This window comes from Danio rerio, chromosome 21 (assembly GCF_052040795.2).
Source record: "Danio rerio strain M-AB ecotype USA chromosome 21, GRCz13ab, whole genome shotgun sequence".
NCBI classification, from domain to species: Eukaryota; Metazoa; Chordata; class Actinopteri; order Cypriniformes; family Danionidae; genus Danio; species Danio rerio.
The window spans coordinates 4,195,001-4,210,840 of record NC_141041.1 but is presented as its reverse complement, the minus strand read 5'-3'; the positions used below and the strand labels follow the sequence as shown (position 1 = coordinate 4,210,840).

At 35.1% G+C, this 15,840-nt stretch overlaps 1 protein-coding gene across 2 annotated transcripts in view; it reads left to right on the top strand.

Annotated features, from left to right (window-relative positions):
• Positions 1-15,840, top strand: part of dym (dymeclin) — a 137,971-nt gene that overhangs the window by 17,184 nt on the left and 104,947 nt on the right. For both annotated transcript variants that reach the window (XR_015519787.1, XM_087300498.1), the window contains exons 6-7: positions 978-1,050; positions 13,313-13,438. Coding sequence is in view for 1 of the 2 variants with exons in the window: in XM_087300498.1 (XP_087156624.1) it covers positions 978-1,050; positions 13,313-13,438 (199 nt within the window). In the remaining variant the exon portion in view is untranslated. The remainder of the gene's footprint in view (positions 1-977; positions 1,051-13,312; positions 13,439-15,840) is intronic.

The window sequence follows — 15,840 nt, the reverse complement described above, 5'->3', positions numbered from 1 at the left end:
ATGCAAACTCCACACAGAAACGCCAACTGAGCCGAGGTTCGAACCAGCGACCTTCTTGCCGTGAGGCGACAGCACTACCTACTGCGCCACTCCCTCGCCCCACATCAGCTCTTAGTTCTTTCATTTTCTTTTTCATTTGTTTCATCTTTACAAATAATTTTATTTAACTTCTTTGTTAATTAAATCCATTTTGTTATTTAGCCTATTATTTTCATGCAACAAAGTTGCAAATTAATTTGTTGTGAGATGCGCTGTGTAGTGCCCTCACGTGCAGCGCATGTCAACTGCTGCTGAGAGAGAGAAAGAGTGACAGAGCGAGAGCATCAGTCAAGTGATGTTGATGCAAACACCTGAAGCTGTCAAATTATTTGTGGTTAATTTAATAATATTGATGAAGATTAAAAATAATAATACTATTAATTTTATTCAATACTGTAAGTAAAACATGTAATGGGTCTCCATTGATGCGAAACGAGCTAAATATGCTCTTTAAAATTGTCATAAGTCTCCGCTCTCGGCAATATCTTTGCGTATAGTCGATACACGATACGATCCTAATGTTTTGAGCACATTCTGTTGTCTTGGTCTTTCTAAAACTCCTCAGCCAAAGTCTGTCATCACAGTGGTTCAGTATTAATATTATTACTATAATAATACCTCCAGAACTGTCTTGAGCATCTTTCTGCATTCATAAAAAGCGTCTCACGTCTGCAAAAGTTCATTGCATTTAGTTTTCTGAGGTGCAAATAATTTATTAGAGAAAAAAAGACTACAGTGGCTTTTTCTGTAGGATATTTACCACCAGTTGATCAGGAAATGACTATTTTGTTCTCTTTGACTTATTGTATAGAAACAGCACTTTATTCACAGATGTTTTATGTGTATTGCAGTTAAATGCACATCAATTTAGTTAATATTTTTGGCTGGAAACGTAGCTAGTGACATCATCATTTTTTTTATTTGATGTGTGTTTTCAGACTCCATCAGCGAGGATCTTCTGGAGGAGCTAGTCTGTAATTTGGTGCATCTCATCGTAGAAGTACCGCTTCTGTGAGTACAGCAGAAGAAGAAGAAATGTGTGTGTGTGTGTGTGTGTGTGTGTGTGTGTGTGTGTGTGTGTGTGTGTGTGTGTGTGTGTGTGTGTGTGTGTGTGTGTGTGTGTGTGTGTGTGTTTTGTTCTGGATTTCTGCTAAATGATGATCAGTGTGAGAGTGTGTTATTGTCGTGATATGTGATGTGTCTTTCACACACAGTGTGTGAAGGTCAATTCTGACTCAAACAATGAGGTGTCGCTGTCATTATTTACACGAAAATACTTTCCCAAACTTTTTCCAAATGAAGTTCAAGTAGGATTAGCATAATTAGTCATGCCACCAGATGCATTTTCAAAGTCAAATGACGTTTATACATAATTTTAGTCCATACAGCACCTACATACTAATAAAGAGGAAAAGAAAAAGAATCCATAGAGAAAAAGAAACAAGACAATAACAGAATAAATAATGCAAAGGCATTAAATATGACACCCAAATCTCTAAAAGGACAATATTGTCATTATTGGACTGCAGTCAGTTCACTGTTGATTCAGTTTAGTTCAATAAGCATCAGGGTTAAATATCATTCGGCAGTGAAACTAATGCCAAGTTCAGACTGTACAATTTTCAAATTAGTCGCCTCACAGATGTTTTCATACTGCATTACTATCTGGGCTAGTGTTCTGTCTGTGCTGTGTTTACACTGCAAGATGGATCGGCGACTGGAGGTTTCACACTGCATGATTTTACAATAGGAGAATTGCCAACAAATTTGTCTCGATCCACAACTTACGTCTCACAACCAAACACAAAGCGTAGTATATCTTTTGTTGTTAACTACATAATAAGAAGCCTTTAGTAGGGTAGAAAATTGACTTATTTTTCTCACCTGGCTTTTAAAGGGAATTGGCATTTTCTCTTCAACTTTTTTCTTTTTGACCCAGTTGTGGTATTGTTCAGATGACACGTCAAACAGACAAGGGTGCTCCTGCCAAACTTATGCTAGTTTTTTCTTAATTTCTTGGCTCCAAATACACCAAAACAAGCCCTTTTAACTTCTCCAACCTCCCAACATCCTTATCTGCGATTATGCTAATTGTATTAAATATGAGACCCAAATCTCTAAAAGGACAATATTGTCATTATTGGACTGCAGTCAGTTCACTGTTGATTCAGTTTAGTTCAATAAGCACCAGGGTTAAATATCATTCGGCAGTGAAATCAATGCCAAGTTCAGACTGTACAATTTTCAAAGTAGTCGCATTACAGATGTTTTCATACTGCATTACTATCTGGGCTAGTGTTCTGTCTGTGCTGTGTTTACACTGCAAGATGGATCGGCGACTGGGGGTTTCACACTGCATGACTTTACAATAGGAGAATTGCCAACAACTTTGTCTCGATCCACAACTTGCGTCTCACAACCAAACACAAAAATACGTCACGTAGTATATCTTTTGTTGCAAACTACAGAATGAGAAAGAAGCCTTTAGTGAAAATGTACTTATTTTTATCACCTGGCTTTTGAAGGGAATTGGCAATTTCTCTTCAACTTTTTTTCTTTTTGACCCAGTTGTGGTATTGTTCAGATGACATGTCAAACAGACAAGGGTGCTCCTGCCAAACTCACGCTAGTTTTTTCTTAATTTCTTGGGTCCAAATACACCAAAACAAGCCCTTTTAACTTCTGCAATCTCCCAACATCCTCATCTGCGATTCTCTCAGATCACATCTTTGATAGTTCACACTGTGTGATTGTTACTTACGTTAACGAGCATCGATTTGCCTGTGATTTTAGGCATTTGTCATTGATTTTTCAAAACCGGTCGAGTCAAAATCAGATCTACAATCATGAAGTCTAAACTCAGTATAATTTAAGGTCCCACTTTATATTAAGTGTCCTTAACTACTATGTACTTACATCAAAAAAATAAATACGATGTACTTACTGTGTTCATAATGTATTTGAGAACACTTGTGGTGCTCTTGAGTTGGGATAGAGGTTGGGTTATGGACAGGTTTGGTGGTGTGGGTAGGTTTAGGGGTGGGTTAAGATGTAGGGAATGGTCAACAGTGTATTTACAAATGTAATTACAAAAGTTAATTACAGATGTAATTACATACATGTATTTAATTAAGCATAAGTACACCGTAAATACATGTATTTACACAATAAGTACATTCTAACAAACTATTAGTTCCTATGTAAGTACATATTAGTTAAGGCCACTTAATATTAGTTGGGAGAGAGGTTGGGTTATGGACAGGTTTGGTGGTGTGGGTAGGTTTAAAGGTGGGTTAAGGTGTAAGGGAAGTTAGTCGAGGTTAGCTTTTTAAAGTGTCTCTATTATTCTTTGTCATATATTGACTTTCATGTAGTGTGTAATATAGCTGGGAATTTAAAGATCTGCTGAATTATTGTCTCACCCACAAAAGAAACATCTTTAAACTACTTAACATAATTAGTCGTTCCACTAGATGCATTTTCAAAGTCAGGTTACATTTATACATCATTTTAATTATTAAAGCACCAACATAATAATCAAATGAAAACCAACAGAATACATGCAGACATTTTTTTTTTAACCGGGCCATTAGAAAAAACCTTTAGTCCTATAAGTCTGAAATTTGATTCGTTATGTTTGATGTTCATCACCACTGTAGTACAGTACTGTAGCTTATATACAATTATTAAATGAAAAAGTTAATTATAATGGCTTTTATAGGGCTATAAGATCAAATCATTGAAACACCTATATTCAGATAGCAGCAAATATTTAGCAGAATGATTAACACACACACACACAGACAAATAATGTGAACATAGCCTAAGAAAAAAGAGCTGATGCGTCCTAGAATATTAGGAGAAAATGAAAATTATTTTTGTTGTCATGAATGCACATTAACATATTCCAGAAGGCTCTTTAAATGCATTTTTTACATGCACACTTTCATGTTTAAAACTCCCCGAGCGCCGTGTATCCCATCAGCCCTCTGTGTGACCCGCTGTCATTTACACACCTGAGTGGAGGACACCTTCATGCATGAAGCCATGATTTATTGAGTGACGCTTCTACACACACACACACAAACACACACACACACACACACACACACACACACACACACACACACACACACACACACACACACACACACACACACACACACACACACACACACACACACCCAGCAGCTCTGCATTATTCAGCTCTCCTTCTGTGTGTTTCCACATTTTTATGTATTTTAGGCAGATTGATTTAGCAGCTCTCATGAATGTTGATCTGTTAGTCATGTCCTAGAGTGTTCTTGTGGTCCACCCAGTTTATAAAGAGAACCGAATGAAATCCAGATGAGATGAAAATGATGATGGCGTGTGAGTGTGTGTATCTCAGTGCTTGGTTCTTAAATTTCCCCTATTTACTTATTTATTTTATTTGTTATTATTTTTTATGCTTAGTGCAGATGTCATTACTTATACAAATCATAGATAATGCTTTATTAATAGTCAAAATTGTACCATAAAATAAAAGGTGACCAATGGTAGATTATAAGATTTTGGTTTAACTTGACTTTAATAACTTTGTATACAAAAATTTGTAGTTAAATGAGAGGAAAACTTCTTTAAAAACCTATAACTTTTAGTATTTTCATCTGTTGTTTTACGTAGTTTTATGTATTTGCTTATCCTGTTATTCTGAAGAGTAGCTGTGGTAGCAGGCGCGGCACTAAATTATAAACAGCCATGCATTTATAATTTATCGCATTGTTTTCCTTTGAATTTTTGGGTGAAATATGACCTGAATATTTTTTATGAGATCAGCACCAATATAATTATTTATTTAACATTTGGGTTTGTTATGATATTGCTGTGACAGTGTTTAGTGGCAGAAATCGCTTTAGAAATTAATAAAAAATTGAGTAATATACAGTATAGTTTTTAGATGCAATCTATATTTGCATACAGATGTTGTTAAATAAATAGCCTGAGCTTATACATTTACATTTTACATGTACATTTAATAATTTAGCTGATGCGTTTGTCCAAAGCCAATTACAACTGAGGAAGCATTCAGCAATTCAACAAGTGGCAATACAGACAACAAGTGCTAATTATACAAAGAAACTGTTAGAGCTTAGAGAACTAAGTGCTAAAGTTAGGAGAGGGAGTGTTTTTATATATATAGAAAAGTGTTTCTACGGGTGGTTTGTCAAACCCACTCACCAGTGTAAGGCACACTTCATAAATGCACAGGTTTTTTATATAGATATGCAGTGATTGTTAGAACGTGTCTGGTGCAAATTTGCGAAACTGGTGCAAGTGTTGTGTAAAAATGACAGCACAGCTTGAAATTGCAATCATTTGGTTGCATGTGCGCTCAATTTCATCTAGTTGGTGATTGTTGATCCGCCAGCCAAGATCAGTCGAGTGTTTTTAGAGAAAGTAGCCCCTTTCACACATACAGACCTTTCCAGAAAATTACCGGCAATTTTCCGGAAAGGTTGTATGTGTGAACAGGTCCTTTTTAAAAATACCGGTACATTTGTTCTGGCTATTTTCCGGAAAGAGAAGTTGTAACATTACCGGTAATTTGCCGGAATGCTGCGCTGTGGGAATGCAGAAGGAAGATTGCCGGAAAGAGCGCGTGCACGTCTAGAACATGCTGACGTAAGACGTCTGCTTTAGCCAATCAGAACAGTCAGACGCGTTTACGTCCACGCGGTTTATGAGAATATTTTCCCAGACGCATTTAGCTGCTAGAAGTTAGTCAGATAATGTTTAAATGTTCTTCTTAATGCCAACTGTGTAAATAATCATCGATAAGATGCTTATGTTAAGCCGCTATTACTTCAAGCTTTGCGTGTGCCTGTGAAACAGCCTGTGAGCGCCAGCACACACATATCATGAACATTTCGACATGCGAAAGTGTTTCTCTATATCTTTTCATCGAAATTGTTCACAATACTGATCATCCACAGAGTTTGTAATGTAGTCAAATGTTTACAATTACAAGCGCTGCCGTTTAAGGGTCATTTGTGGTAAATGATGTCAGAATTTACCGGTATTTTGGAATGGATGTGTGAACGGTCTTTTCTGGAAAATTTCCGTAACATCCTCGCCTGTGTGAACAGCGCTTTTTTAAACATACCGGTAATGTCGTTCCGGAAATTTTCCAGATGTTTACCGGTATCATTGTGTGAAAGGGGCTAGTGTTGAAAGGCTCAGGCCCCGTTTACACTAAAAACAGCATTTTAGAATGAAAATGATCCACGTCCACACTGCCGTTTCATCTAGCAATTCTGAACGGATCTCCGTCCACTGAAAACCACATCACGTGAACACACACACTCTGGCATGCATTGCAGCATATGAGCTTGTCCGAGCTCCAGGCAGTCAGCGGGTGCTTTGAGCACAAAACCCCAGGTGAGAGCAGCGCACGTCGGACTGTTCATCAAGGATCTACCGCTGGATCTAATCTCACTATATTAGTTAACCGTGATATTTAATTCATCTTGTTGTCTATATATCACAGCATATTTACCGACTTTGGTCTTTTGAATCTATTACTTGTTCTCAGGTAACGCGTTTTGGCTGAGCGCAAAGATATAAGTTAATATATTAATTAATGTAACGCTGACACTGATTCTGCATATTGACTGATTGTTTGCCTTTATTTCTTATATAGTATAAACTCATTGTACATTACATTTTTATAATGGCCATTATTGATTATTAATATTGATATTCAGCTAAAGAGCTGGTATGTTTTATACTTTTCAATAATAATGAAAGGAGGCAGTCATGTCACAGCCTCTGTTTTGTTATAAATATGCATGCAGTGAAGATGACGCTCACATAAAAATGCAGCTACATGATGCCTCTTTATTTTTGGTGTTTGTTAAGTTGTTAATATTAACCTGAAAATTGACAGTTCCTTATGTTTTCATTTTATTGTTAAGATAGTGAAACAATGTAGCCAGAATGATGTGAATGAGGTTATAAAGTACACTGATCCCTTTGAATATTTACTCGACGTGTCTTCTGGAGTTTTGTTTTCCACATCAATCTAAGTCTGAACTTATAGAAAAAGGATGCAAGACTGAACCTTGTGCATTAAATATTGTGGAAAAAGCCCAAATCTGAGAGGTGAATGTCTGCAGCCACTGTCACGTGAGGAGATCAAAGCAAGGAACAACAGAGACGAGGATCAGAGTGCAGATAAAATAAGATTATATTTAAGCAAAACAGGGACAAACAGAAGTGGCTGATACAAAAAGGACAATCCAAAAACGTTGTCAAAAAACTGGCATAAGGTCAAAAATAGATGGCAAACAGGAATCAAACAATGAACAACGCTAAAGTCAAGAAACAGGCACAACAACAAGAAGCTAGGCCATGCAAGGTACATACATCAACATCAAAGACTCCGTACTAAACTGGTGTATGTGTGGTGTATAAATAGTCTGAATGATCAGTCATCACAAGTCTCAGCTGTGTCTCATCAGCCTTGATGAGCAGCGCTGGTGTTTGGCATGGCCTGGTAGGACTTGTAGTTCCTAAACATGACATTTGTAGTTCACCAGCGATCTGTCTGAAAGGATCACTGGTGAACATGACAGCCACGTCTCGGTTTTCAGATGTCTCAGTTCCCCCCCATCCACACTGACACAGAGCAGCAGCGGTTTAAAACCAAAACAGCCTCTTGAGCGTTTCCGAAATGCTCTGACATAACCGTAGCAAAACGTATGCATTTTAAAACGAAAACGTATTAGTGTAAACGGGGCCTCAGAGTGGATCAGCTGTTTAATGGCCCAAATCACTGCGTGTTCAGTGCAAATGGCCGCTAAATGTAAAATCTAACTCTGAATACAGTATCACCAAAGAAGCTCGCCTTTACTAAGTTTAAACTGAAACTCATGACAAAGAACGGTACTGCGCATTCATTGTTAGTATTGTCATCAACATCATCATTAAATCAATAATTACTGGACATTCATTTTGGAATCATTGTGCAAATCAATAAGTCATTACAGAAGATGGTTCAATATTGGTGTCTGGTTTTTGTTAGTCCTTATTGATGTTGTTTTTATATACAATAGATCTGTTAATATACAATTTGCAATGATGCTCATTCATTTTTGGTGGCTGTCCTTAATTTTTGAAGTTGGGAGCACTGGTGTTACCAAGTAAAGTTAATTTCAAGCCCTGGACAAGAATGAATGAGTGTGTTTTCAGCTTATAATTCAAAATGCAATGAAAACCAACAGAGAAAGTGAGCGTCGTCACATAAACATCACTCAAAGTTTAGTTCAGGGGTCCGTTCTTCATACGTGGATTGCTCAGTTAGCTGGATTTGGTTATTGACGATTTGACATGATCCAGAAGGGTTTCGTTCTTCAAAACTGATCCAAGAGTTGTTGTCATAGCAACAGTTCTGCTAGCTCAAACCTGATCGGAAGCAAGTTCAATTCCTATAAACAGGATTAGATCGGCTCAGTTCAAGCAAAGATAATACAGAAAGTATGTACCAAATTCTGATATTTTCGTATAGTAGTAGTTATATACACTTAGGAAAAAAGTAAATATTTTTAAAAGTTATAGTTATTAATAAAATAAATAAAGTTATATATATTAATAAAACGTATGCAATCTGCACCCTTGAAATGAAAGTACAAAGACTGTCACCTGGTGGTGCAAAGAGAAAACTTATTGATATGAACTTTTTAGATCGCTTTAGTACAATTTGTGTATAATAATAGACATGCACAATATGTGACTTTTTAAAAGCAATAACACATTTATGCAGTCATAAACATGTTTTGACAGTTAATATGACAGTGATTTGATGCTTCATAAAAGTTGCAGACACCTTTACCAATATCAAAATGTTTCTGTAAACATCCTGTTATTCTTTACACCGGTTTAAAAAACGGCTACTATAATACTACTATGGCTACTATAATAAGGAAAATCCATTCTAACTGTAGAACTAAATAAATTGCTCTTGACACATGAAAGGGCCAAGCATGCAGCCCACAACAAGGTGTAAAGTTATTTTGTGTCATATTTAACAAACAAAATTTAACGTTTGCTGCTAATTTTATGTAATTTTGCTCACATGGATAATTGAATATCAATCAGATGATGTCATCACACTGCTGTGCCGTCAGCCAATCGTTGCATAGCTGATCATGATTTCAAGGATGGATAAATCAATCCTTCACAACACACGCAGCGATCTCAGATCAGTTCATCCAGACATTTTAATCCAATTCACGAACTTGTTTGAAGAACCAAATTAGCGAGAGATCAGTTATCAAGATTAAAAGATCGAGGATCTGCCAAATCATCTTAGATCATTTAAGCGTGCTACGAAGAACAGACCTCAGGTTTAAAGTAATATCTTATTTTTGCTGTAAGTGGATTGTGCAGTTCGCTATTGTCGTCCAGTGTCTGTTTTTGTTGCCGTTTGTCTGGTTTCCTTGCTACGTGCTGAGCTAGAGAAGTCAGACGTGGGTCACATTTGTAGTGTTTTTCAGCGGTTCTGTAGCCGGAGACAGGATTCTTATCACGCTGTTGTGAAGGATATTGTGAATTGTAGCTCACATTACCTCATGGATCAAAACAGGGAATGAAATAAAGGCAGAGGCACAAAAACAGCACAGCCCTTTTGCTGAAATGCTGGTTTTGATGATTGCTTAAAAGGATAGAAAGCATTTACGGGTTTCCAAACCGCATTATTTTTTTGCACAGTGGCTTTTTTTTTCATGCACTGAGGAAAAAGCTAAGTCCAGAAAGGAAATGCACAGTAGATTGAATGTAAAGATAGTCCATAGGAGATATGAGACGAGGATTAATTTTATTGATACACTGATATATAGGGCTGTTTTTTGTAATTAAGGACTAATTGACAACAGGTTGTTGAATTGTTAGAATAATAATGCACACACCCAATGCGGTCAGGACGTGATATGTGTATTCTTTCTCTAGCAATTAAGTGGATATGAATGAATTATTCCGCTTCAGATGTTCAGAGTGTTTTTCAGAAGTGGTATTTCAGACATTTGTCAGGTTTTTGTACTCAAATTGTTCCTGTGTGTTGGACTGGTTTCTTAACTGAAATCATTCAGCGTAGTGATATGGAGCTAGAGATGCAACGATTATAGATTTTGGTTGTGCTATTATAGTCTGATGTAGGGCTGCACGATTCTGGCAAAACTGTGAATCACAATTTTTTTTTTTGCTTAAAATCAAGATCACGATTCTTTCTCATGATATTGTAAATGTAAAATAAAGGTTATTATGATTAGCCTATTATTATTGTTAATTCTCAAACATATGGTAAACAACAATAATAACAGGCCTATGTGTAGCTCTACTGTTGCTTAAAATGCTAATATATCCTGTTTGTTAATTCACTGTAAAATGATGACATCAGAATATGCTTATTCATAATTATTAAGTGAATTTATTATGTTTGAGACATGTGCTTGTCATCTGTCATTGACAACATTATTAGACCATTATATTTCCATTAGGCTAGGGTTGTTATAATGACACAGTAAACATTTATTTTCATGCACAACACTTTTTGAAAGAAAAAACATATCAAATTCTTGTCAAAATCATAACTATAAAATGCGATATGATCATTGAAATGATGTGCGCACTGGTTTCACTTTCACTTTAGTGTGTCTCATGGCTGCCGTCACTGTGAGGGAAAAAAACCCTAGTCTGATGATTTATCACAGTTTCACGTTTATTATGCATTCATTATTTCAAAACACAACTAGTTTTGTAAATCACAGGAAAAGTCCTTATATTTTAAAGTGTTCCTGGTAACCATTTTTAAAAACTACACACTGGGAATCATTTATTAAGCATTAGCAAATAGTTAATAGACAATAGACTACAGTTTTTAATTTAAAACTTGAACAGATTCCTATTTTTTTCTAATGATATATGATGTATTTTTCTTTTAAAAATGTTTTTTTTTTTTTTTACTTTTTTTTTTCTAAAGTTTTAGGAAATTTACTTGCATTAAAAGTGTATTAAAAAAACGTGTGGTCATGATCCCCATCCAACAAGCTAATTCAGATAAAAATAGTGCTTAAAATGTCGCTATAATTTAGTATTTAAATTTCATAACTAAATAGAAAATGGGGCGTATAGCTGCTAATAGTTGGTTCACGCCAACTTCATGTCTGGTGTACATGCATTACTTGTGTGTGTTTGTTTTATTTACATTGGCGACTCTTAGAGGCAATTGTGTTAAATTGCACACTACAAAGTATCTTTGAGCTGTGCATTGGTAGCTGTATGAGACGGGATCATGATCATCTGCTTGTCTAGCAGGTTTATAAGTATTCCATACCATACAGTTGACCAGCCAAACATTAAAACGCAACTTGCAGCGGTCGCCAGCTTCCCCAATCTAATTGGAGCAATCTACTGCACGCACATTGCTATAAAGGCGCCATCTGAAGATGAATTTGCATAGGCTACATCGGAAACATTTCCATTCAATAAATGTGCAGATAATATGTGATGCTCAAATGCGCTTAACATAAAACACACACTTATTAATGATTCCTGCTTGTCTTCCTCGTAAAGAAGAGTATAGGCAAAATCTCATATATAATGGGGAAAAAAGAAAAATAAGTTTGTCGGACGCTGGATTCGAACTGGGTTCAGGAATGACATTGTCAAAACATGTTGACATGGCCTTTAAGAGCTACGCCACTCGCTGCTGATGTCCACTCGACTATCACCCAATTACCTCATGCCAACGAGACCCCACTGCATAACCCGCGTCAGCTTTCCCATTTTTTTTTCTTTTGTTATTAATTCCAAAAGACAAACTTGCAAATAACCCCGTTTTTCTCCGGTCTACTTCCGATAGGAGAACCTCCAATTCACATTCTGTTCAAAGTTTCTCCTTTTGCTTGCTTTTGCCATTCCTTTTTCATTGGGTTTTGCCAAAGTAGAGTCATTAGCATATTCATACGGGGGAGGAGGCAGGGAGGGGTTTTGCGCTCATGCATGTTGTGTTAAGTTTCACGTTCATTCGGATGTACAAAGAGAATATGCGTGGGACATTTACAGCTTTGTGCGTTTTTTTTTATGCAAGTCTTCGTACATGAGGGCCCTGGTTTCTAACTTAATATAAACATCTTATAAGCTGAATTGTTGTATAAAATGTACTGCGTAGAAATGCCTCTTTTGTAATTGTATTATATTTTATAAATATGAAATCCAAAAGCATCCCTCTATGGGTTTGCTAATTTTTTTTTTATATACTTTAATTCATAGGCTTCAGATTAGTAGGATTTGTCATGAAATCATGAAATGAAGCAATGTAAATGACATTAAAACAACATTTGCAGTATTACCGATGACAAAAATACCTCTCCCAGATTTCTGCAGTACTGCAAGACCCATTTTGTGAGGGTGTGAGAAAGGGAGAAAGTGAAAGGAAATCATGCCAAGTGACATCACAGCATTGGGAAGTGGAAGTGAAGTGAGAAATATGAAGTCAGGAAAAAGGGGACAATAGAAAGGGAGAGAGATTGTTCTATTGATGTTGTGTAAGAGTGTGTGTGTGTGTGACAGAGGTCAGTGAGTTCATTTTAGAACTTCCCCAATGATCTGATAAATGTTAGTAATATTTTTAGAATTAGTATGTGATGCTTTATTATATTATTTTATATTATATTATATTACATTACGTTACATTATATTATATTATATTATATTATATTATATTATTTTATTTATTACATTATATATATATTATATTAAATTTATTATATTATATTATATTTACTATATTAAATTATATTATATTATATTTATTATATTATATTATATTTAATTATTATATTATATTATATTATATTATATTATATTATATTATATTATATTATATTATATTATATTATATTATATTATATTATGTCATATCATATCATATTATGTTACATTTATTATATTATGTTATATTATAATATATTATATCATTTTTTATTTATTACATTATATTATATTATATTACATTACATTATATTACATTACATTTATTATATTATATTATATTATATTATATTATATTATATTATATTTATTATATTGCATTATATTATATTACGCTTTGTATTTTATTGTATTTAATTTAGTTTTTAATTTTAAATTATACTGATAACTTCGGTAAAACACAGCAGTGATTTAACTTATTAACTGAATGTCTGTATTAATATGTTTCCTGTCTGCATTTTAGTGACATCACCTACAACATCCTGTTTGAAGCTGTGACCACACTCCTGGTGCTGCTGTCCTATCAGCTCTTCCACAAGGAGATCCTCAGAGAAGGCCTTATTTACAGATACCTGACCAGAGGACGATGGTGAGAAACACAATAAATGACACATCAAATTTGTGTCTGAAAATGATGCTTTTCAAAAGAATTACTTTCTAGCCACCTAAATTAAACTAGTGCAGATCATGGAGCTTTCTGAACATGACAAAATGTTCAAAAAAGCTGTGTAGAAAATTTTCATAGATTTTCATTAATTATATTAGATTATAATATTTAGAAGTATATTCATTCATAAGAGAAAGCTCTTCTACTATTATTTCCAGACTGTATGTGCTCAGGCTAGAAAACTATTTAAATATAAGGGAGCACTTCACCTTTTATTAAAAATTAATGTCTTTTACAACTTCCCTAGAGTTGAGTTGAGGTTGCTCCTGCTGCAGCCATGGTACTGCAGTAACATTCCTTGATTATTATGCCATAATGAGAGTACAGGTCCTAGCCGTGTCAGTTTAGAAAATAAAAAAAAAATTTAAATTGTGATTAAAAAAAATCTGTTTAAAAAAATCTAAGAATCAATCCATGAGTCACGATTCAATTATTCATCACCCCAGCCCAATTATAAAGTATATTTGCCAATAGGGATGTCAAAATGAATTTTTTCTTAGGTGCACCACAACGCAGAGGCTGATGATTTGGTATTAATTCAGTAAGAGATCATAACCGGTTATTACATACTGATGTCATTTATCTCATATGCACTATATCGCGATGAAATACCATGGCGAAGGAGGTGAGTGTGAGTATGCAATGACATGAGTTGGCCATCAGGAAGAAGGAGATGGAGAACCGACAAACTATTTAATAATTTATTTATGAAAGATAAATCAAACAGAAGGCAGCTCCTCATGGAGACTGCACCAAACTGAAACTGAAACTGAAAGCAAAAACAAAGTGTCCAGGCCTGGTCCTCTCTCGTCTTCCACTGCAGTCTCTCCTTCTTTTGTCATCCAGAACTCTTCTGTGAGACTTGAGACTGGTGACTGGTCCAGGTGTCAGCAGTTAGCACTCACGGCATCATGCCTTGCACGCTCAAGGCTCTCGGCCTGGCCCCACTCGCTACAGAGTAAATACAATTCTTCCTCCAAGGAAGAATTGGAAGCTGTAAAGTTTCCATCTCTCTTACTGTGAATCAGCCTTTGACATGCTGGTGTGTTCGAGAGGTAACACTTCCTCTTCTCTCTCGACTGTTACAGTGATGTTTGTGGATCTAGTCTATCATTGATCAGCTGATTGGTGGCAGTTTTTTTGTGTCTGTGGTCAATCACAAATGATCAGTGACGTGTTTAAAGCCTGGTTTATACTTGACGTGTCACAAGTTGGCTTGAGTGCGCACGGCAAATGTGACATCTCTGTTGTGTTTGCGGAGGTTCGATTTGGGTGCGCGTGACAGGATTTCGGCTGGTGGAGTGCACAATTTTTTTTGAGACTCGAGCAAACAATTTTTGAGTTGAATCATCACAGATTTGAGTTGAATATGAAACACTTTGAAGAGATTTTGTCTAAAATAGATACGTCTGTACAAACAGCTTTATGATGCAGGAGAACCAGATGATCAATAATTCAATAATTCTAGAAATTGTAACGTTCGTGGAAAAGGAGGAAAGTTTTGGTTTACAAGTTTGGAAAAACCTGAGGAATAAGTTTGTTAAATCCGAAAGAGGCCATGGCAAAAGTAGAGACCCAGATACACAATTACAGAAATATGTTTTTCCACCATTTATAGGTTTTACGATTATATTTATATATATATATATATATATATATATATATATATATATATATATATATATATATATATATATATATATATATATATATATATATATATATATATATATAATCAATTTTGATTTTAAAACTATTCAAGATTTACAAAACTATAATTAAGGAACAAATTATTTCTTTGATAACAGGAAAAGAATATTTGAAGCGGTTTTCAACATACTGATGGCCTGTTTTATTTATTTTTTATTTTATTTTACTTTTATTGGTGATAATGGTCAGAAATGTTGGACCATCATCACCTTTTAGCACAAGAAGAGGACAGAAACTAGCCAGACAGTAAATGTGTCAATTGTGGAGCGGGCCACATCTATAAAAGCACGTCTCTTATTTTAATAAATATGTATATTTGTAGAGCAACCCATGTTCTGTTGTCATTAACATTTTAATAAACTTTATTAGGAAAAACTGAGATATGAACAAAAGCAAGTGATGCATTAAAGTTTGCTAAAAAAATATTGAATGGTTATAAAAATCCTTATGATCATAAAAACAATCAATAAAAATCAATAAAAACAATAAAATAAAAACTTGTTTAAAAATCTTCAATATTATAAATGATATGACGTAGTTCAAATGTTCTACTTCTCTGTTAATCCGTATGATTTTACGTTTACGGGGGGGCTTCTTTTGACTACCCCCTGTCG